This window comes from Rana temporaria, chromosome 4 (assembly GCF_905171775.1).
Source record: "Rana temporaria chromosome 4, aRanTem1.1, whole genome shotgun sequence".
Lineage (NCBI taxonomy): Eukaryota > Metazoa > Chordata > Amphibia > Anura > Ranidae > Rana > Rana temporaria.
The window spans coordinates 417,659,954-417,681,638 of NC_053492.1; the positions used below are offsets into that span (position 1 = coordinate 417,659,954).

A 21,685-nucleotide genomic window follows, 5' to 3' on the forward strand; every position below is an offset into this window, starting at 1 on the left:
GGCTTGGAAGTTGGGCAAAAAACAAAACAAATACTTTGTCACGCCGTATTTGCGCAGCGGTCTTACAAGCGTACTTTTTTGTGAAAAAATTAAACTTTTTTTAATTAAAAAATGAAACAGTAAAGTTATCCCCATTTTTTTTAATATTATGAAAGATAATGTTACGCCGAGTAAATTGATACCCAACATGTCACGCTTCAAAATTGCGTCCGCTCGTGGAATGCCGACAAACTTTTACCCTTTAAAATCTTCATAGGTGACGTTTAGAAAAATCTACAAGTTGCAAGTTTTGAGTTACAGAGAAGGTCTAGGGCTATAATTATTGCTCTCGCTCTACCAATCGCGGCGATACCTTACATGTGTGGTTTGAACACCATTTACATATGCGGGCGCTGCTCACGTATGTGTTCGCTTCTGCGCGCAAGCTCGTCGGGACAGGGGTGCGTTTTCTGGCTCCTAACTTTTTTAGCTGGCTCCTAGATTCCAAGCAAATTTGTCAACCCTGTAATATGTTTGTTATTTTTTTTTTGTTTAAAAACAAGACTTTACAATCAACTGGTCTTCGTGCACAAATGTATACTTTAACCTACTCATATGTGTAAATGTTCCTTTAGGCTGGGTTCACACTACTACACTACTTTCATCCTACTTTGCTCTGCTAGATTGGTCCTACATTTATCCTACATTTATCCTACATCCATCCTACTTTCATGAACAGGATACTACTTTGGTCCGACTTCAATGATATTCAATGGGCCTGAAGTAGGATCAATGTAGGACCAAAAGTAGTACAGGGAGCATTTTCAAAGTCGGACCGACTTGTGTAGGACGCTACAAGACGCTCTCATAGGGAAACATTGAACACAGAGCAAAGTAGGATGAAAGTAGTGTAGTAGTGTGAACCCAGCCTTAGGGCAACGTTTGATCATAGTGGTTAATTGAAAGTGCCATTTTAAGTGTTGCGTTTTAGGGTCTGATTAGATGTTCAGGTTTGAATAGTGGAAGATTTACGTATTGTGTTATCAATCATTAAAGCGTATCTAAATCCAAAAACAAAAAGTGTAATATATTGCAGCTTATAAGCCCTTTTTCACCTGGTGATCCTGCCAGTAACACACGTTTCTTCCGAGGATAACAATGCTCATTTACGCCTCTGTATCAGGACAACAGAAACAAGATATGAATACAGAACTTATTTTACCAAATAGACTTCCAGCAGAGATAGTGAGTCGGTCAACAGTTAAGCCTGGTACACATGGGCCTAATATCATCTGGATCAATAAATGCCAGCCAAATGGGCATACTGCAAAACCAACATCCGATCAGCGCTGACCATTTTGTTCTGGCGGCGGGGGCAGTCCCCCTGTCAGAACACCATAGCTCAGAGGGGAGATGCTGGGTTGAGAAAAAAAAAACTGATGGGGCCAGATTCACAAAAGAGATACGCCGTCGTATCTCTGAGATTGTCGTATCTATGCGACTGATTCATAGAATCAGTTATGCATAGATAGCCCTAAGATCCGACAGGTGTAACTGTGTTACACTGTCGGATCTTAGGCTGAAATTCTAGGCCGGCCGCTAGGTGGCAATTCCATTGCGGTCGGCGTAGAATATGCAAATGACTAGTTACTGCGATTCACGAACGTCCGCTTTGCCCGTCGATCTAAATTTACGTTGTTTCCGTAGCGATACGCGTCATAAAGTTAAGGCTGCCCTCTAGGTGGTCTAAGCAATGTTAAGTATTGCCGTCGTTCCCGCGTCGAAATTTGAAATTTCACGTCGTTTGCGTAAGTCGTCCGTGAATGGCGCTGGACGCCATTTACGTTAACGTCGAAACCAATGACGTCCTTGCGACGTCATTTAGCGCAATGCACGTCGGGTAATTTGACGGACGGAGCATGCGCAGTACGTTTGGCACGGAAACGCGCCTAATTTAAATGGTGCCCGCCCCATTTGAATTAGGCGAGCTTGCGCCGAGTGGATTTACGTTATACCGCCGCAAGTTTACAGGTAAGTGCTTTGTGAATCAGGCACTTACACTGTAAACCTGCGGCGGTGTAACGTAAATGGGATACGTTACACCGCCGCTGCGCAACGTATTTCTCTATGAATCTGGCCCATAGTGTGTAACAGGCTTAAGTAGATTCAAATATGTTTGGGACAAACATAGATCTATACTCGGGTAAGTAAAACTGGAGTGCAAAATCGGGTCGAGCTCTGCATAGCAACCAATCAGCTTCCAGGTTTTATTGTCCAAGCTTAATTGAACAAGCTAAAGTTAGAAGCTGATTGGCTACCCCAATGTTTTTTGTCCCCCCTCCCTACACTTAAGCATATAATCCTTGCAGTTTGGGGGCAGCCCCACTACAAGGGAGGATTTTTAATTTCCATGGAATTCAGTTTAAAGTTTATTTAGTATGATGTGATGTATTAAACTTCATATAATTGCAATTATGGCATTTTTGTTCTAGGTTTCTCTTTGGAGCCCTCTTTCTTACTGCTGAACAAGGAGCCATGAAAGCTAAATCGTTTTTAAGGAGGAATTGGCTCTGGGTTGCAGGAGCATCTTTTGTAGGCATTCACTTTGGGACATATTTTATGCAAAAGGTGGCCAAAAACTCTGCCCGGGACACGATGGCTATAAAGGACAATAAGAGCCGCAACTGAGCCCACTAGATGTCATACTTTTCCTGGCTCCACCACAGGAACTCCCATCCCAATCACCATTCACAGTTCTGTTGACACTTTACTGATCTGCTATTGTGATGTCATACATTTTGCCCATGCTCACATGAGATAAATAAATGATCAGTTTTAAATTATAAAACAAGAGCCTGAGTTGTTTCTTGGAAGCATAATCTGAAATCTTAGGTTTAATCATGGCAAAAGTCGAGATGAAAAAGCCATCGCAGTGTACAGCTGGACCCGTAACTAGTGCTTCAATCAAAGGACCACTGAATGTGCTACAGATGATTGTAGCATCATGCTACGGACCAACTGGTAGGCTCAAACATGTCCATAATGGTAGTGGAGGTTATGTTATTACAACATCACAGTCCTCCGCCTTACTTGGTGGCTTGTCTATTAGCCATCCAGTCTTACAGTTGCTTGTGTCCTCTGTCCGTAATCATGTATCTCACTTCAATGATGGTGGGCTTTTTGCGGCAATTCTTTGCTGCAACCTCATTGACAGATGCCTGGCGTTACCTTTGTCCCCTCACAAGGTAATCACTATAAACAAAAGACTTTTGGACATGTGCTTGAGTTATCTGACATCGGAGGACTGTGCATGCAAACTAAAGGTAGATTTTAGTTGTAACTCCTCGTTTTTTGATCTAACAAGATCTGTGCTTTGCAGTAAACCTGCTTGCATGGTTACCATAAAAGAAGTAGACTACATTACCGTTTTAGTTGTCAAAGCCTTTCTCTTCAAAGTCCCTTTAGAAAGCAGATCTAATATGGTATTAGGGAGGACCGTGATGGTTCCTGTTGAAGGTCTGAGTGTAATGGAATCCACTTTAGTTCCTGGTGTTCTCATTGAAATGCCAGGTAGCAGTTGGAACAGAATACTAGCTTTGCCAGACTTGCCACCTGCAAACATTAAATTGGCCTTGTTTTCCGTTTCAATGTCTGGAGATTTTAGTGATACAGGAGATGGCTCTGTGGATGTGGTGGATAGTGTAAACCCAGAACACGTCATGCTGGAACAGTTGCTGGCCTTAGGCAAACAGTTAGTGGATGACCATGTTCATGTACTTGTCTGTCAAAAAGTCATTCATCCATCTCTGATGCAATATTTAAAAGAACAGAAGATCCTTGCTGTGGAAAGATTAGGAGCGGCTCTTATGGAACCACTAAGTCAAATGACAGGTAAAAAAACAAACAACTATGTATATAAGAGAATGTATTAACAATGGAACTTCTTAAAATCATAAAACCAGGTATAAATTTTGTTTTGCTTTTGAGAATTGATGTTTACATATAAATGTGATATTTAATCTTACATATATTGAAATGTCTATTACACGTATATATACTCGAGTATAAGCCGACTCGAATATAAGCCGTGGCACCTAATTTTACCACAAAAAAATGGGAAAAATTGACTCGTGTATAAGCCTAGGATGTCCATCTGCGTGCCTCACTGTGTCCATGTGCATGCCACACTGTCTCGGTTTCCTAGCAGTGAGTCAGCCTATCATGGACGAGGAGGAGGAGGTGGCGCTTGGTTACACTACATGGCTTACACTGAATGTATAACAGCGCTGGGACATAAAAAGATTAAAGATGGGCACAGCGCCGGGAGATAATAAGACTGAAGATGGGCACAGTGCTGGGAGATACAAGACTGAAGATGTATCACAGCACCGGGTATTAGGCTGCAGATGGGTACAGCGCCGGGAGAGACTCGAGTATAAGCCGAGGGGGCAGGGCCGGCGCTACCACTAGGCGGATTAGGCAGCCGCCTAGAGCGCACTGCCACCTAGAGCGCAACTTTGGCTGCTGTGTATACACAGCTATCTGCCGTGGAGATGTCACAGCCGTGTGTGTGTAGAGCCGGGTTACAGTAGGACAGACGAGTGCGAGGAGGGGGGAGGAGTGCAGAGACACTGGGGAATGCAGATTGTTACTGGAGCCCCTCTGCAGTACAAGTGTATGGGAGAGATCTGTGCTCCTCTCCTTCCTAGGCACAAAACACAGAGCAGCCTGGAACTGAAGTGTCTTCTACCCAGCTCCCGACACTCATCCTTCCTGGGCACTGACACATAAAGTCCTAGCTGGGGGGAGCCGCAGATGCTGTGTATAAGGAGACACACACACACCAGTGGAGGAAAATACAGAGATTGGTGCTTGTAAATGCCGCTGATCTGCCGTGCTGGTTCCAGGTATCACGGAAGTTCCAGCGCATGCGCGAACTGAGGCGCAGAGATGGTTCCAGCCATCGGGAAAGTTCCTTCAAGCACTGCGCAGGTGCAAACTTGCTGACGGAAATCCCCGAACAGCGGCCGGCATCCAGGGCGACGTGGACTTAGAGGAAAGTGGCCAGTCGGCCTCACGTCCTCGCTGCGCTCGGACGGCTCGCTTCGCTCGCTCGGCCTCCTGGCTCTTTTTTTAACATCCTCCAATCCACGGGGATGTTAAAGAATGAGCCTGGATACCGGGCGAGGTTCGGGGATTTCTGTCGGGAAGTTTGCGCCTGCGCAGTCAGTGGAGGAACTTCCCCCATAGGGGAACATTGAGGACAAGTCACCGCCACACAGACTTCACATTGCAGCACATTCACTCCTCTAATGCTCTCTCTGCACACACTCAGCCCCCCTCCCCTCCCCCATGGCACAGTAAACAGTTCCTTCGTCTTTCTGAAACTTTCAGGACAGGATGATTTCATACCAGCCTTCAGTTCAGCTCTTCCTCCTGATAACCCCCCCCCCCCCCCCCAGCTCCTTGGAATGTTCCACCCCCTCCCCTGGTCACATTGCACAGGTCACAGCATGGCAGGTTTTGGAAGCAGAGGATGTGGGTGAGTAATCAGTGTCCAGCTACACATGTTATTACCGATATCAGTGCTGTGCAGGGTGGTCAGTATGTTGGGTCTCTTTATGTTTCTTTCTTCTGCTGGTGACCCCGCATGGAAGACATTGCCTATAGATCAGGCTGCTGCCCTGGTTACTGCTGATACTGCCTGGGGGTGCAGCATTTACAAGAACTGGGCTGTATTTTATAACCGCTGTGCCTATTAGGGGTTCCCACCATCCCTGTGCTGAGTTCTGGGGTCTGTACACCTGCTGTGCCCATTATGAGGGGTTCCCACCATCCCTGTGCTGAGTTCTGGGGTCTGTACACCTGCTGTGCCCATTATAAGGGGTTCCCACCATCCATGTTCTGGGGTCTGTGTACACCCGCTGTGCCCACTATGAGAGGTTCCCACCATCCCTGTGCTGAGTTCTGTACATCCACTGTGCCCATTATGAGAGGTTCCCACCATCCCTGTGCTGAGTTCTGAGGTCTGTACAACCGCTGTGCCTATTGGGGGTTCCCACCATCCCTGTGCTGAGTTCTGGGGTCTGTACACCTGCTGTGCCCATTATGAGGGGTTCCCACCATCCCTGTGCTGAGTTCTGGGGTCTGTACACCTGCTGTGCCCATTATGAGGGGTTCCCACCATCCATGTGCTGAGTTCTGGGGTCTGTACACCCGCTGTGCCCACTATGAGAGGTTCCCACCATCCCTGTGCTGAGTTCTGTACATCCACTGTGCCCATTATGAGAGGTTCCCACCATCCCTGTGCTGAGTTCTGAGGTCTGTACAACCGCTGTGCCTATTAGGTGTTCCCACCATCCCTGTGCTGAGTTCTGGGGTCTGTACACCTGCTGTGCCCATAATGAGGAGTTCCCACTGATAAGCTGCACTGATGGAGGTGGCACTCCATATCGCCAGCCTAGAGCACACATCAGTCAGGAGCGCCGTACTGATGCCCCCACCACCTCCAGGCTCAGTGACTGACCCCCCCCCCCCCAAAAAATGGTAGTAATCTAAAAAAGGTGGGGTATACGTGGGCAGGAAAAAGGGGGTGGGGTCAGGGATAGAGCCAAAGGGGGGGCGCAAAATGAGGTTTCGCCTAGGGTGTCAAAAATCCTTGCACCAGCCCTGCGAGGGGGGCATTTTCAGCACAAAACATGTGCTGAAAAACTCTGCTTATACTCGAGTCAATACCTTTTCCAGTTTTTGGTGGTAAAATTAAGTGCCTCGGCTTATATTCGGGTCGGCTTAAACTTGAGTATATACGGTATGTTGATTTCTGAATTTGACTTTTTTTTTTGTATACGAATAACTATTTGTTTACATTTTTGGGGAGATTTGCTAAAAGTGGTGCAAACAGAATCTGGTGCAAGTGCTTGGAGTCCAGGCTGAGATTTCCTCTCTACTCACTACTCCATGACACCTAGATGTGTGACTTTTAGGGGCCACCCCATTGTTCTTTGAAATCATTCCAGTATAACCACTTGAATTCTAGCAACGTTCGAGCATGTCACTAGTTGGCAATTGGTTAATAGAACAAGCTGATTGGTTAACCAATTAAGCCCTGGACCATTTGGCTGGCCGAAGACCAGGACATTTTTTGCGATGCGGCACTGTGTCACTTTAACTGACAATTGCACGGTCATGCGATGTGGGTCCCAAACAAAATTTACGTCCTTTTTTTCCCCCACAAATAGAGCTTTCTTTTGGTGGTATTTGATCATCTTTGCGGTTTTAATTTTTTGCGCTATAAACAAAAATAGAGCGACAATTTTAAACAAAATGCAATATTTTTTGCTATAATAAATATGCCCAAAAAATATATAAAACATTTTTTTTTTTCCCTCAGTTTAGGCCGATCCTTCTACATATGCAAAATGCAAAAAAAAAATGATTGGTTTGCGCAAAAGTTATAGCGTTGTGTTTACACTGACAACTCCATGTTCTTCAGCTCTGTGACCCGATCGCGGGACACTGGCAGACATCGAGTCCACGGGTCCCGTGGGCACAGTCACGGAGGTCGCAAGCACGCCGCCACACGGCGGCAAATTAAAGGGGGGGTACCTGTATGCCCATTTGCCCAGCCATGCCATTCTGTTGACGTAAAAAGGCGTGCAACGGTCCTTAAGCAGTTAATATGCACAGCTGCACCAGATTCTGTGTGCACCAGTTTTAGTAAATCTCCCTCTTTGAGTTATTGCTGTAACACTGGCCTAAAAACATTTTAGATGTAGACTTTTGTACATGCTATCTTGGTGTGAAGAAATCAACTGTGGGAGCAATAATTAGAAAATGGAAGACATACAAGACCACTGGTAATCTCCCTCGATCTGGGGCTCCACGCAAGATCTCACCCCGTGGGGTCAAAATGATCACAAGAACGGTGAGCAAAAATCCCAGAACCACACGGGGGGAACCTAGTGAATGACCTGCAGAGAGCTGAGACCAACGTAACAAAGGCTACCATCAGTAACACACTACGCCGCCAGGGACTCAGATCCTGCAGTGCCAGACGTGTCCCCCTGCTTAAGCCAGTACATGTCCGGTCACGTCTGAGGTTTGCTAGAGAGCATTTGAATGATCCAGAAGAGGATTGGGAAAATGTCATATGGTCAGATGAAACCAAAGTAGAACTGTTTGGTAGAAACGCACAAAAAAATGTGCTGAAAAACTCTGCTTATACTCGAGTCAATACGTTTTGCCATTTTTTTGTTGTAAAACTAAGTGCCTCGGCTTATATTCGGGTCGGCTTAAACTTGAGTATATACGGTATGTTGATTTCTGAATTTGACTTTTTTTTTGTATACAAACTATTTGTTTACATTTTTGGGGAGATTTACTGAAAGTGGTGCAAGCAGAATCTGGTGCAAGTGCTTGGAGTCCAGGCTGAGATTTCCTCTCTACTCACCACTCCATGACACCTAGATGTGTGACAAGTAGACAGTGAAGGGTGAGGACAGATGTGACACAGGAGAGCGGGGCTGTGTATGAGGGAGGCACGTACTTGGAGATCAGCAGCCCTTATATATCGTGGTCGAAGTACAGGGGGAGGGCATAGCCAGGCAGGATCAGCCGGGTATTACATGTGATACAGGGGGTATTACACTTTTTGGGGACTAGTGACATTATTACATTGATCAATGCTATATAAATGCACTGGATGATCAGTAAGTCCGGGAACCAATGCGTTTGTGGCCGCTGACCACAGAGATTAGCTAAGGAAAGACGGCCTCAGCTTAATTCTTTGGTCTAGGACAGTGGTCTCCAAACTGTGGCCCGAGGGCTGGATGTGGCCCTTTGCTTGCCTTTATCCGGCCCTTGAGGCACCATTCCTCCCACCGATAACACTACTCTGACACCAACAACAGGGCACCATTTCTCCCACCGATAACACTACTCTGAAACCAACAACAGGGCACCATTTCTCCCACAGATACCGATAATGGGTCCCTATTCCTCCCTATTATAACCATGATGGGGCACTATTCCTCCTCCTAATACCAAATGTGGACATTTTTACTCCCACTGATCCTAGGAAAATTTCCAATCCCGCTGGTCAAAACCCGGACCTCCTAGAGTCTGAAGAACAATAAACCGGCCCTTTGTTTCGAAAATTTAGAGGACCGGAGCAACATCATGGCGTGGCTTCAGCTTCCAGTCCAATGTAAACTATGCCATTTAAAAAAAAAAAAAAAAAGCTTTAAATCAATGTTTTTTTATCTTGCCATAACATCATCTTTCATATTTTGCACAAAATTGGGTTATATATCGTGTTTTTTTAATTCATGAAAGTGTATTTTTTCAAACAAAATTGCTGCGCAAATGCCATGTGACAAATTGCAACTGCCACAATTGTATTCTCTAGGGCCTCTGCTAAAAAAAATATATATATGTTTGGGGGTTCTAAGTAATCTTCTGGCAAAAAAAAATAATACTTTTTTATATATATTTTTACATATATGAAAGTAGTTAAATAGAGTAACAGATTAATTTAGAGCAGGGGGCCACATAAGCGACTTGGTAACCGGTCGCGGGCCACAATGAGTGGAGCGGACGGAATTCAGAATCAGTGTCCACTCTGTATATGCAGAGGCGAACACGGACACAGCCCACTCTACTCTGTGTGCCCTCCCATCCGATCCAAGCAGATGGAAAGGGACAGACCCTTTTCTGTTTTTTTTTTTTTTTGTGGATTGGATTGGAGGTAGGTGGGTGCAAGTGGACACAAGTCTGTTTACATCTGCCGCACTATAGAGATGAATGGAGGGTCTGTGTGAGTTGAACTGATCATGTGAAATGGGCCTAAGGCTGCTTTCACATGGGTCGGCAAAATGCGATCTGGACTTGTGAACCTGCCATCCCAAAGCAGGAGGTCGCGGGCCACATCAGAGGGCTCTGTGGGCCACATGTGGCCCCCTGGCCGCTGGTTGGGCACCCCTGATTTAGAGTAATGTCAAGTTTTTTATTTTTTTTCCATCTGTTTCTTATTGGGGAGATTTTTCTTTTACTTGTGTTCCATAGCAATGAGAACTAGGTACTAGCATTTTATCAGAGAGGTCCGCAGTGGCGGCCTGCATATGTCTGTGTAGTTTTCCTTTAAGAAAGTTTGTAGTGCTCTCCATGGCAGGAGCTTGGCACTCTGGCACGGAATAGGCGGAGAAGAGATCTAGAACAATTAGTTTTTTGCTGTCTGATACACACGAGATGTAAGGAATCTGCAGCTGACCTACTGACAATGACACAGATCAGGTATTTCAATTAAACATGAATAACTGAGATTTTATTGCACAGGTCTCCTTTATCAGTCTTATTCTGTGCCGTTGTGGCTATATATATATATATTCCTGCATCAATATTTATGACCTTTTCCAGAAAACTATTACAGCAGCTTAAAGTAATTGACTTTTTCCCCCCCTTCATTCACAGGTGCACAGTCTATAGCTTCTCTGAGCAGTCTTTCCTCTGCTTGCTATGGCAGCCTCGGGCAAATCAGCAAAATGTCCCATGGAAACAAGCAGTACTTGCATCTTATTCCCTCTGACACGTCTGTGTGCAGCTTTCTGCTCTGCAACCGAAACGAGACATCCCTGAAAGAGCTTGTGGTAAATCATGCTTTTTATTCTGGTTGTTCAATTTTGCATCAGCAACAAAAACATAATTTAAAGTGGTTCTAAAGCTAAAATGTTTTTTTTACCCTAATGCATTCCCTGAATTAGAGGTAGAAAACATTTAATGACTTGCTGTGCTGCCCCACCTCCCTAAATACTTACTTGAGTCCTCTATTGATCCAGCGATGTTTTATGGTTGTATCTCTTCTCTTCCTCGCCCTCTACTCACAGTAGTAGTACCTATTGGCTGCCGCTGCTGTCAATCAACGCCCACGCATCTACCCCATAGCAAGCGGTTTACTTTGGGGCAGACACAGAAGAAGAGTGGGCAAGGCCAGTGGGGGACCCCAGAAGAGGAGGTTCAGAGCCACTTTGTGCAATACCATAAGATGTTTATTTTTTTAATTTAATAAAAAATATTAATATAAAGATTTATAGAGGATCCTAAAAATACTTTTTCTGAAGAATATGATGCTTCAGGCTCCCTTCAGTGCTGGCAATGTATGTAGATTTCTATGAACTTCAACATGTGACCTTTGTTGAAGGGGAGGATCAGAGTTCCACTTAGGCCCCTTTCACTCTGGGGTGGGAGGCGCAGTGTCGGTATAGCGCTGCTAAAAATGGCGGCGCTATACTGTCGGATTTGTCGCGGGATTCAGCTGCTAGCGGTGCGGTATTAACCCCCGCTATCGGCCGATAAAGGGTTAATACCGCCGGCAATGCGCCTCTGCAGAGGCGCATTGCGGGCGGTATTGCCGCGGTTTCACATCGTTTTAAATGGGAAGGAGCGGTATACACGCCGCTCCTCTCACCGCTCCAAAGATGCTGCTAGCAGGAGATTTTTTTTCTCTCCTGCCAGCGCATCGCCTCAGTGTGAAAGCCCTCGGGCTTTCACATTGAGTATGCAGTGCAGGAGTTTTTCAGGAGGTATATCAGTGCTATTTTTAGCGCTGTACCGCCTGAAAAAATCTCCTCAGTGTGAAAGGGGTCTAAAGCTCAAATTCAACAGGATTTGCATGCTTTTGGGCTGAGGTTTTCACACATTTTACTAGCACTACAGGGAAACAGGGCCGCTCCTGGAAAACAAGGTTTGCTCTGAACATCACGATTTCAACCTCAGCCAACCAGAGGAAGCCTTGTATTCATTGATAAAAATATAAGGCTTCTCCTGATTGGTGGAGAAATGTGATTTTGTTTTAGTTGATAGAAAAAACGTTCACAATTTATTTTTTTATTTTTTTCTTGCAGTTTTGTAGGGATAAATTACCGACTGAATATATAATGTACAACATGTAATTATATCAGAACATAACATACTTTTCTTTTTCTTTTTAATAAGAGAGTTTGTCAAACTGCTGAAAATACTTTAAATCACCTGCTTAAGGACCCCTGGCTGCTCCTTGGAGGCGGCTGCACTGAAACACATTTAGCTGCTTATGTCCGCTATAAGGTATGGTAAGATTTTTCATAACGTTACATGCCTATGCTTCATAAACCCCAACCTAACATTGTTGGCACCAGGCCCATTTACATACATACAACATACTCTCCTCCAATCCAGAGATGTGAAATCCGCAAGCCCCCTCTCGGTGTCAAGATCTCCAGCATCTTCTGCCATCTTAATTGACAGGCCAGGGGTGACCTAACTTTTATTGTAGAAGAGACATAGTATAGTATACCTACTCCTGTAATTTTTTTGTGTGTGTCCCTAGTCACCTACTTTTTAGATGCTGGCAAGCCGCATCCTCCTCATCCCCAGTGCATCTTTCCCAAACTTCTTGTTGGGAGGGCGTGCACTGATCAAAAGGTCACATGACTCCTGACGCCTTTTACATCACACTTGGCACCATTTACTCCAGTTGGTCTCTCCACTCACAGCTGTCAGTCAGTCCCTAGAAATGAGGGGGGTAGCCATTATTGGCTTAGGGCTCATGCACATTGCATCTCAAAAAAAAGCTGTGTTTACAGGCATTTGAGCTTTTATCCCTCTGCCTAAAAACTTGAAGAAGCTTGTGCTTCTTTGTGCTCTTTTGCATGTTTTTCTTTTCTTTTCTTTTTTTTGAGCATAAGAATTTTTTTTTCACAAACCCCACCCTCAACCAATTTTTTCTTTTTTTTTTCTAGATTCTTTGAGCCTTTTTCAAACATTCTTGGGCACTTATGCATCCTTTTTTTTGCTCAAAAGCTCCTCTCAAAAACGCAAGTTTTTGTCTTTTTCTGCCTGTAACCTCCTGAAAGAACCATAGTGTGCATGGGCACATTGGCTAACATGGAGGGGAGTTTCCAGACAGAGAAAAATGAGAGCTCAAAAGCCTGTGGGAGCTTTTTTGAGTTGCAGTGTGCATGAGTCCTTAAAGTGGTTGTAAACCTCAGTCATAAAATCTGAGCAAAGCACATATATCTGTAGTATTTACTTTTCTCTCTCCGAAACTCTGGTGCTTCGTTCCTCTATTCCATCAGCATGAGTTACTTCTGAGAAGTTTTCCCAACAAATGAGATACACATTTGTGTGGAGGAGGGAGCTCAGCACAGAGTTTGTCTATTCACAACACACTTCTTCTGCTGTGTGAAAAGAGGGGGGGGGGGGGACTGCAGCCTCCCCGCCCCCTCCTCTGTTATACTAACAGATGCAGAAGGATTTTACCAAGTTTCTGCCCTTTTGAAGGGGTGTAGGGAAGAGAGGGCTGCAGACAGGGGTGTTGCTGGGTCTACAAAAGTTTAGAGGCTAGAACCCATTGGGCACCTCTGTCCCCTGCACCTCACCGTAGTATCCTCTGTCCCCTGCACCCCACCACACAAACACACACTGTAAGCAGAGCATCTGAGATCGGCATCACAGGGCTGGATGGGAGCGGGAACTACTGAAGTTAACTTTTCACATTAACAGACTGGTGATTGTTTGGTAGGATTGCCCAGCAACCAATCACCTGCTGTTTAACCACTTCCAGACCTTAGGTGTTTTTCAGATTCGGTGTTTGCAAGACTAAAACATTTTTTTCTGCTAGAAAATTACTTAAAACCCCCAAACATTATATATTTTTTTTTTCTAACACCCTAGAGAATAAAATAGTGGTCATTCCAATACTTTTTGTCACACCGTATTTGCGCAGCGGTCTTACAAGCGCACTTTTTTTGGAAAAAATTCACTTTTTTTAATTAAAAAATAAGACAACAATAAATTTGGCCCAATTGTTTTATATATTTTGAAAGATAATGTTACGCCGAGTAAAATGATGCCCAACATGTCACGCTTAAAAATTGCGCCCGCTCGTGGCATGGCGTCAAACTTTTACCCTTAAAAATCTTGATAGGCGACGTTTAAAAAATTCTACAGGTTGCATTTTTTGAGTTACAGAGTAGGCCTAAGGCTAAAATTATTGCTCTCGCTCTAACGATCGCGGCGATACCTCACTTGTGTGGTTTGAATACCGTTTTCATATGTCGGCGCTACTCGCGTATGCGTTCGCTTCTACGCGCGAGCTCGTCGGGACGGGGCGCTTTAAAAAAATGTTTTTTTGCTTTTCGCATTTATTTTTATTTATTTTAGAATTTTTAACACTGAAAAAAAAAAAAAAAAAAATTATCACTTTTATTCCTATTACAAGGAATGTAAACATCCCTTGTAATAGAAAAAAGCATGACAGGTCCTCTTAAATATGAGATCTGGGGTCAAAAAGACCTCAGATCTCATATTTGGGCTTAAATGCAAAAAATAGAAAAAAAATAAAAAATGTCATTTTTTCAAATGACCAAAAAAAAAATTTGTCTCTTTAAGAGGCTGGGCGGGACTGACGTTTTGACGTCACTTCCGCCCAGCCGAGCTATGGGGACGGGCGAAGGAGATTTTTCCTTCAGTCCCGTCCCCGCTCACCAGCCGACAGCATCCGATCGCCTCCGCCGCTACCGACGGCTCCGGTAAGCGGCGGAGGGCACGGGAGAGCGGCGGGAGGGGGGGGGGCCCCTCTCCCGCCACCGATAACGGCGATCTCGCGGTGAATCCGCCGCGGAGACCGCCATTATCGGATTCCAGACCGCGCACACTAAAGATGGATACCTCGGTTGTGACAGCAGCTGCTGCCGTTACCGAGATATCCGTCTTTAAAAATAGGACGTACATCGTCGTGCGCAGGTCTGGAAGTGGTTAATGAAAAAGTTAACTCCTGCAGTTCCCGCCCCCATCCAGCCCTGTGATACTGGCCACTCACCGCTGTCCATGGAAGAGGACAGCGGTGAAAATGTCCGCAGGCCGGGTGACCACATTCAGCAGCGGTGGGTTGGGTGCTGACCCCTGCCCTAGAGACTCAGGGCTATGGGCCCCAGATTATGGGCTATAGCCTCAATAGCCAACCCCTAGCAACACCTATACAAAGAAAAAGAGCCGCTGCTCCAGGTGTATGCTGATATCCTGAGGTGGAATATCTCATAGAGTGCCAGCCCCGCCTCCGTGGGAAACTTGTAAGAAAAGAAATGGCTGCACATCCAGGAATTCCGATTGCCTTTTATTGTTCAAAGTGAAAAACCAAAGACACCAACACGAGGTCACGTAGACGCGTTTCACACAAACTTCTTGTGCTTAATCTTTATCTATATTAATCATCTGGCTGCAGATAAACAAGTAAAACCTACATAGGAGGATTTGTTTCATCCCTGTGTATCATCTGAGCTTGTTCACTTCATTGGTATATGTGAGGGTTTACAACCACTTTAAATGACATTTTGCTTGTTGCTCACCAAATATCTGTAGCTTTACTAGTTAATGAGTTTTCCTGCCTGTGACTCTCTAAATAAGCAGAGGATCATAATGACAGTCAGAAATTTTGCTCCACCCAAATCACAAAATGACATAGGAATCACAAAAAATAAAATTATACACAAACACATCACCTTTCTATTCTACTTATATACAGCATTGAAGCACTGGATATGTCTAACCAACATGCAATAGAATCCTAACACAGCAATTTTGTCTTGTTACAGAATGCCAATATCCACAGCAGCCATCTGGAAGGGCAGAACTGCTCCGTGGCGGAATATAAACTGGTGTCAGAATGCTTCTCTTCTTGCTTAGAATCAGCAGCACGAAGTCTGGAACATGATGGAGGAGACAGTCTTACCGATCTTCAGGATGGTCACTTCTGGTCCATTCCTCCTAATTCTACTCTAGACTTCAACTGTATAGAGACTGGACAGAAGTGTGGCTGTCAGTTACTTGGAAAGGGTGATGACATGGAGTGGAGCATGCTAGGCGGTGCCCACAAAGCATTCAGTCCACGAAGCAGCACAGATGTATCCCCATTATTAATAAACAAAGAGCCACTGGTCGTTGATGGTTTCACTGCAAAATACAATGGACTCAGAGTGGCTGTGGACACGGCAGGGCTGATTTTGGACCTGGCGTATGTTATCAAAGATGAAAATTGAGTGTGATTGTTAAATATAAACCCCTCTTTGCGATCCACTATTGCAGAAGCAATAGATCAACACCAAGAAAGAGAAGGGGATGCAGATCTAGAGACCAGAATAATTGAGCCCCACCTAGGTATAAATGAGAGATAAATAACTATATATGGCTATATAAAATAAATTTGCATATAATTGCGTGTTCTCGGGTGCCTTTGTATATGTGGAAGACAACTTTTTTTTTATTTTTTTTACTTTAATTATATACTTTTGTAATTATTATTATTTAATAAAGTATTTATTATTCTTTTTGGTACATTTATAGTTATTTATCCATCAGTTATACCCCAGGGGCTAATTTTTTCTGGCCTCTAGATCAGCACCCCCTTCTCTCTCTTGATCCATCTATAGCAGGGGTGTCCAAAGTTTTTTCAAAGAGGGCCAGATTTGATGAAGTGAACATGCGTGAGGGCCGACCATTTTGCCTGACATTCTTTGAACCATTAAAAATAAATGCAAATTAACAAATACACTGCCCAACAAGAATTCTCTTGCCTCTGTGACTGTGTGTGGTGAAGAGTCTGAGGTTGAGCGTGGGCGTGTTATTTGGATATACCGTATTTATCGGCATATAACACGCACCCTCACTTTAAGAAAGAAGTTTCTGGATTTTTTTTTATTTTAAATAAAGAACTGTGAAGAAAAATAAGGTTCACTGCCCATCAATGCAGCCTGATCCATGGCCATCAGTGCAGCCTGATCCATGGCCATCTGCAGCCTCTGAGGGGGCAGGGCGAGCGCAAACAGATTACATACAGGAGAATCTCCTGTTTGCTTGGCGGCCTCTTTAATACAAAGTCCCGCCTCCTATGATAGACAGAACAGTCGTCGAATGGCAACCCAGGAGACGGGACTTCCTATTACAAACGCTGCAGAGTAAACAGGGGATTCTCCAATATGTATTCTGACAGGACTCGTCCGGCCCCCTCCATGTCTCCTCCGAGGCTGCCAGAATCATAAATACAGTATATAGCTTTTGTGGCCCCCCCAACAAATCCCAGTGGCGCTCAGGGATTCATTGGGCTCCACAAAAGATATATATATCCAAATTACCAGTGGGGCCGCATTAAACTGGAACGAGGGCCGCAATTGGCCCGCGGGCCGGACTTTGGACATGCCTGATCTATAGCATTGGATCATTTTTTGACAAGAAAGCCACACCATTACACATTGGGGGTTATTTACGAAAGGCAAATCCACTTTGCTCTACAAGTGCAAAGTGCACTTGAAATTGCACTGAATGTGCACTTGGAAGTGCAGTCGCTGTAAATCTGAGGGGTAGATCTGAAATGAGGGGAAGCTCTGCTGATTTTATCATCCAATCATGTGGAAGCTAAAATGCTGTTTTTTATTTTCCTTGCATGTCCCCCTCGGATCTACAGCGACTGCACTTCCAAGTGCAATTTTAGTGCAAAGTAGATTTGCCTTTTTTTAAATAACCCCCATTGAGTTGGTGTTTGATGGGGGTAGCCCTTATTTTATAGTTTTTGTACTATTCCAGAAGAAACCTGTGGTCTCTCCAGAACATTAACAAAAAAAATCAGTGGGTCCACGGTGCTTGATGCCTAATCAGAATTTTTTTTGCCAGGCACCAACAACTCGGCATTAACAAAGCCTTAACATGTTTCACACAGGAAGGTATGATTTAAGCATCGGTGTGAAACATATTGAGGGCTTGTGCCAATGGCATCACGTAGACATCCATTTTAAATGCTTCCGAGATAATTCAGACTTCATTGATAGGTGCATTTGTTTTGCAGCTTACCTGTATCAAGAGGGTTTTGCATTTCTATAGACGTGTATGCAATAATCTGCTTTATGCAACCTTAGTTTTTTTTTTGATAGTCACCTCTTAGTACCCTTTTCTATGGTGGATAAACCTCTGACTTGGCACTATAGTCCGCCTTTGATTTTTTTTACATTAGAAATGTGGACATCTGTTTTGTGTATTGAAGAATATCTCATAGTTTGCATATAATTTTCTAATTTTTCTGAACATAAATATAAATTACTGCAGTCGCTTAAGTTATATAGCTTAGATTGTAAGCTCTAATGAGAAGGACCCTCTGATTCCTATTGTAATTCTACTGTAAATTGTATTCTAATTGTACTGTCTGCCTTCATGTTGTAAAGTGCTGTGTAAACTGTTGGCACTGTATAAATCTGGTATGTTAAAAAAAATTTATATATATATATATATATATATATATATATATATAGTCTTCTCATTGCTAAAAGAACTCCTAACAACCGCTGGAATAACACACAATCTTTTGGAACCTGAACATTCCTCTAAAGCCTTGTACACTCGATTGGATTTCCATCGGACAAATCCGTGGAATTGTGTCCGAAGAGCGTTTGCTGTGAACTTGTTCTGCATACAGACGGCAGAACTTTTTCAACCAACATAAACGAAACTACGTGTTTTTCCAGCTGTTTAGCGCCACCCTAGTTGTGCTATGGTTAGCATTGGTTCGGAGCATGCGTGTTTGTACTTTGGATTTTATTCCGATGGATTTGTGTACACACAATCAGATAATTAGACAAGACACATTTGTTGTCGGATGGTTTTAAAGCATGCTATAAAATATTTGTTGTCGGAAAATCCATACTAACGGTTAGGGCTGCAACTAGCGATTTATTTTCAAAATCGATTGGTTGGCCGATTATTAAAATTTGCATTTAAAAAATGGAAAGTCCTTGCCCTTTCCAAATACGCAGCAGCTGAAAAAAAATCATGGATGTGAACGTGTCCCATAGGAAAACATGTAAATGAACTGTAGTGTGTTTCTGCAAAAAGCACCAAAAAACAGGTGTGACCCGGCCTGAGATGTTTAGTAACATAATGGGGTTAAAAAAACAAAAATAAGTACAAAAAGAGCAAATAATCGCTACTGTAAGGGGTTATTTTTACTGTGGGACAGTGAAAGTAATATTTACAGTAGCGATTTGCTTTTTTGTACTATAAAGGGCTAATTTTAGTTTTTTTTAACCCCATTATGTTACTGGCCGATTAATCGATTATGAAAACTGTAATCGATTAATTTCATAATCAATTAGTTGTCGATTAATCAATTAGTTGTTTCGGCCCTACAAACGGTCATATTTTCCGACAAAACCCTTCCATCACACATTTGTCAGAACATCCAACCGTGTGCAGGGGCCTTTATGGTATAACCTATTATGCCAGCCATTCTTGATATCATTTCTGTCCAGCAGGTGGCACACTCCCAGTCATTCACAACATGCTAATATTATTCTGCGACCCATTTTAATTCTTGTCTTTAGCTGCACCTTTACTGTTAAATTGTTCCAAGTAAAAGCCTTCATTTGGCCACTCATCCTCTAAATAGAAGTAGTAAAATCAGGCAATCATCATTGTCTGTAATGCATTCAACAGCAATAGAGCAAGTATAAACATAATGCAATTTGCACTGTCTTTGAAGATTGTTTAATTTGCATCAAGGAGGAAATGTTATTTTTATATATATATATATATATATATAGATATAGATATAGATATAGATATATATATATATAGATATAGATATAATCTATATATATATATATATGTGTATGCAGGTGGGATATTTTCTCGATCAATTGGTTTGTCATATTTAGGCCTGGCTCACACCTGTGCATTTTCAGTTTTGCAGAAACACACTACTGTCCATTTAACATGCTTTCCTATTGATGTAGTTCACATCTGTGCATTGTATGGGAAGGGCCAGGGACTTTTTTCTGGTTTTTGGTTCCATAGATTTCAATGGATGTGTACGAATGTGCAACCTGCATAGGTGTGAATCGGACATTATGGAAAACACCTACTTTGGGTCCTGAGCTGCTTTAACTACTTGCTGACCGCCTCACGCACATATACCTCGGCAGAATGGCTCTTGTGAGCAAAGCAACCTACCTGTACATGCTTTAAAAGCTCTGTGACCGTGCCTGCGGACTCGATGTCCGCCGGTGTCCCGCGATCGTGTCACAAAGCTACAGAACGGAGGGATGCCTGTGCAAACAACGCATTTCCCTGTTCTGCCTGGTGACAGGACACTGATCTACTGCTCCCAGTGACCGGGAGCAGTGAACAATGTTGTGTCACTGGTAGTCCAGCCCCCTCACAGTTAGAATCACTCCCTAGGACACACTTAACACCTTCCTCGCCCCCTAGTGGTTAACCCCTTCCCTGCCAGTGTGATTTACACAGTAATCAGTACATTTTTATAGCACTGATCACTTCATAAATGACAATGGTCCCAAAATAGCGTCAAAAGTGTCCGATGTGTCCTCCATAATGTCGTAGTCACAATAAAAATCACAGATCGCTGTTATTACTAGAGGTGATCAAATACCACCAAAAGAAAGCTCTATTTGTGGGGGAAAAAGGACGCCAATTTTGTTTGGGTACCACGTTGCACGACCGCGCAATTGTCAGTTAAAAGGACGCAGTGCCGAAACGCAAAAAGTGCTCTGGTCAGGAAGGGGATAAATTCTTCCAGGGCTGAAGTGGTTGAAGCAAGTCTGGATTTCTAGTGTGTTGCTGTGTCTGTGCTGTGCAGGGACAACGCAATGTATTGCTACAACACATCATGTTGTTTCCTTTTTTTTTACTTTATTAAGTTCTCACAAAATAACACTTCTATCAATGAACTACAGGGTGTTGGGATGCTTTGCAGATGATGACGTATGGTGCTTATGTGTTGTGCTGTGGAAAAAAGGAAGTCTTTTCAATGCAACAATATGGTGGGAAAAGGGCCACACTGAAAACAACTGTTTCTATGTGCCCTTCTACTGAGTCTGTGTTGACCTATACAGCTCAATGGACATTGCCCAAACAAAGCCTAAAGGAAAACTTGTAGGGACCATGTTTAGTGCCCAGGGAGCATGAGCATGGTTCATTTGAGCACTGTGAAGAAAACATGGCAGGCAATGAGGATCTGGGACCAGTGTTCTGTGTTCAGCAGCTGTTGAGATAGGGTTGCCACCTGTCTGGGGTTCACCAGGACAGTTCGGGTTTTGAATGGTGTGTCCAGGTTTCAGACCATCTGAAACCCAGACACAATATTCAGAATGGACTGTGGCTCCCCAAGTAATCAAGTACCACAAATGGCAAGTGCACACGGGGCCCCATACATAGACAGGAGAGAGGGCTTGATCTGCTCCTCCCCTTCCCACACCTACCCCTCTGTCTGCCCACCCACACTCCAATCCCCAGTGTCCTGTGCCTCAGAAAAAGGGATGTGTGGGCTGGTAGTTTGAAGCTCAGCAACTCAGCTCTGATATCCCAACATGTTTCGCCTCAATGCTTCATCAGGGGAGGTATGTGTTAACCATAGATAAGCAAGAAATCTATACAAATACAAAAATAGCAGAAATAAATGAACAATGAAAATAAAGAGAGCACCCAAGCTCTCTTATGGGGGGATGGGGTCTCTGGTGGTAAGTCCCTCTGCTTTTTGGTGAATATTGTTAACAAGGGTGCTCTCTATTTTTATTTGCATTGTTGATTTATTTCTACTATTTTGGTATTTGTATAGTTTTCTTGCTTATCTATGGTTGACACATACATCCCCTGATGAAGCCTTGAGGCGAAA

At 43.7% G+C, this 21,685-nt stretch overlaps 1 protein-coding gene across 4 annotated transcripts in view; it reads left to right on the plus strand.

The window, feature by feature from the left end:
- The window catches only part of MKKS (MKKS centrosomal shuttling protein), a 32,846-nt gene extending 16,363 nt beyond the window's left edge, over positions 1-16,483 (plus strand). For all 4 annotated transcript variants that reach the window (XM_040351305.1, XM_040351304.1, XM_040351302.1 and 1 more), the window contains 4 exons: positions 2,472-3,870; positions 10,447-10,622; positions 11,968-12,078; positions 15,606-16,483. In XM_040351305.1, the coding sequence (XP_040207239.1) occupies positions 2,880-3,870; positions 10,447-10,622; positions 11,968-12,078; positions 15,606-16,049 (1,722 nt within the window). In that variant the 5' untranslated portion in view covers positions 2,472-2,879 and the 3' untranslated portion in view covers positions 16,050-16,483. The remainder of the gene's footprint in view (positions 1-2,471; positions 3,871-10,446; positions 10,623-11,967; positions 12,079-15,605) is intronic.
- The last annotated feature ends 5,202 nt before the right edge of the window (positions 16,484-21,685 follow it).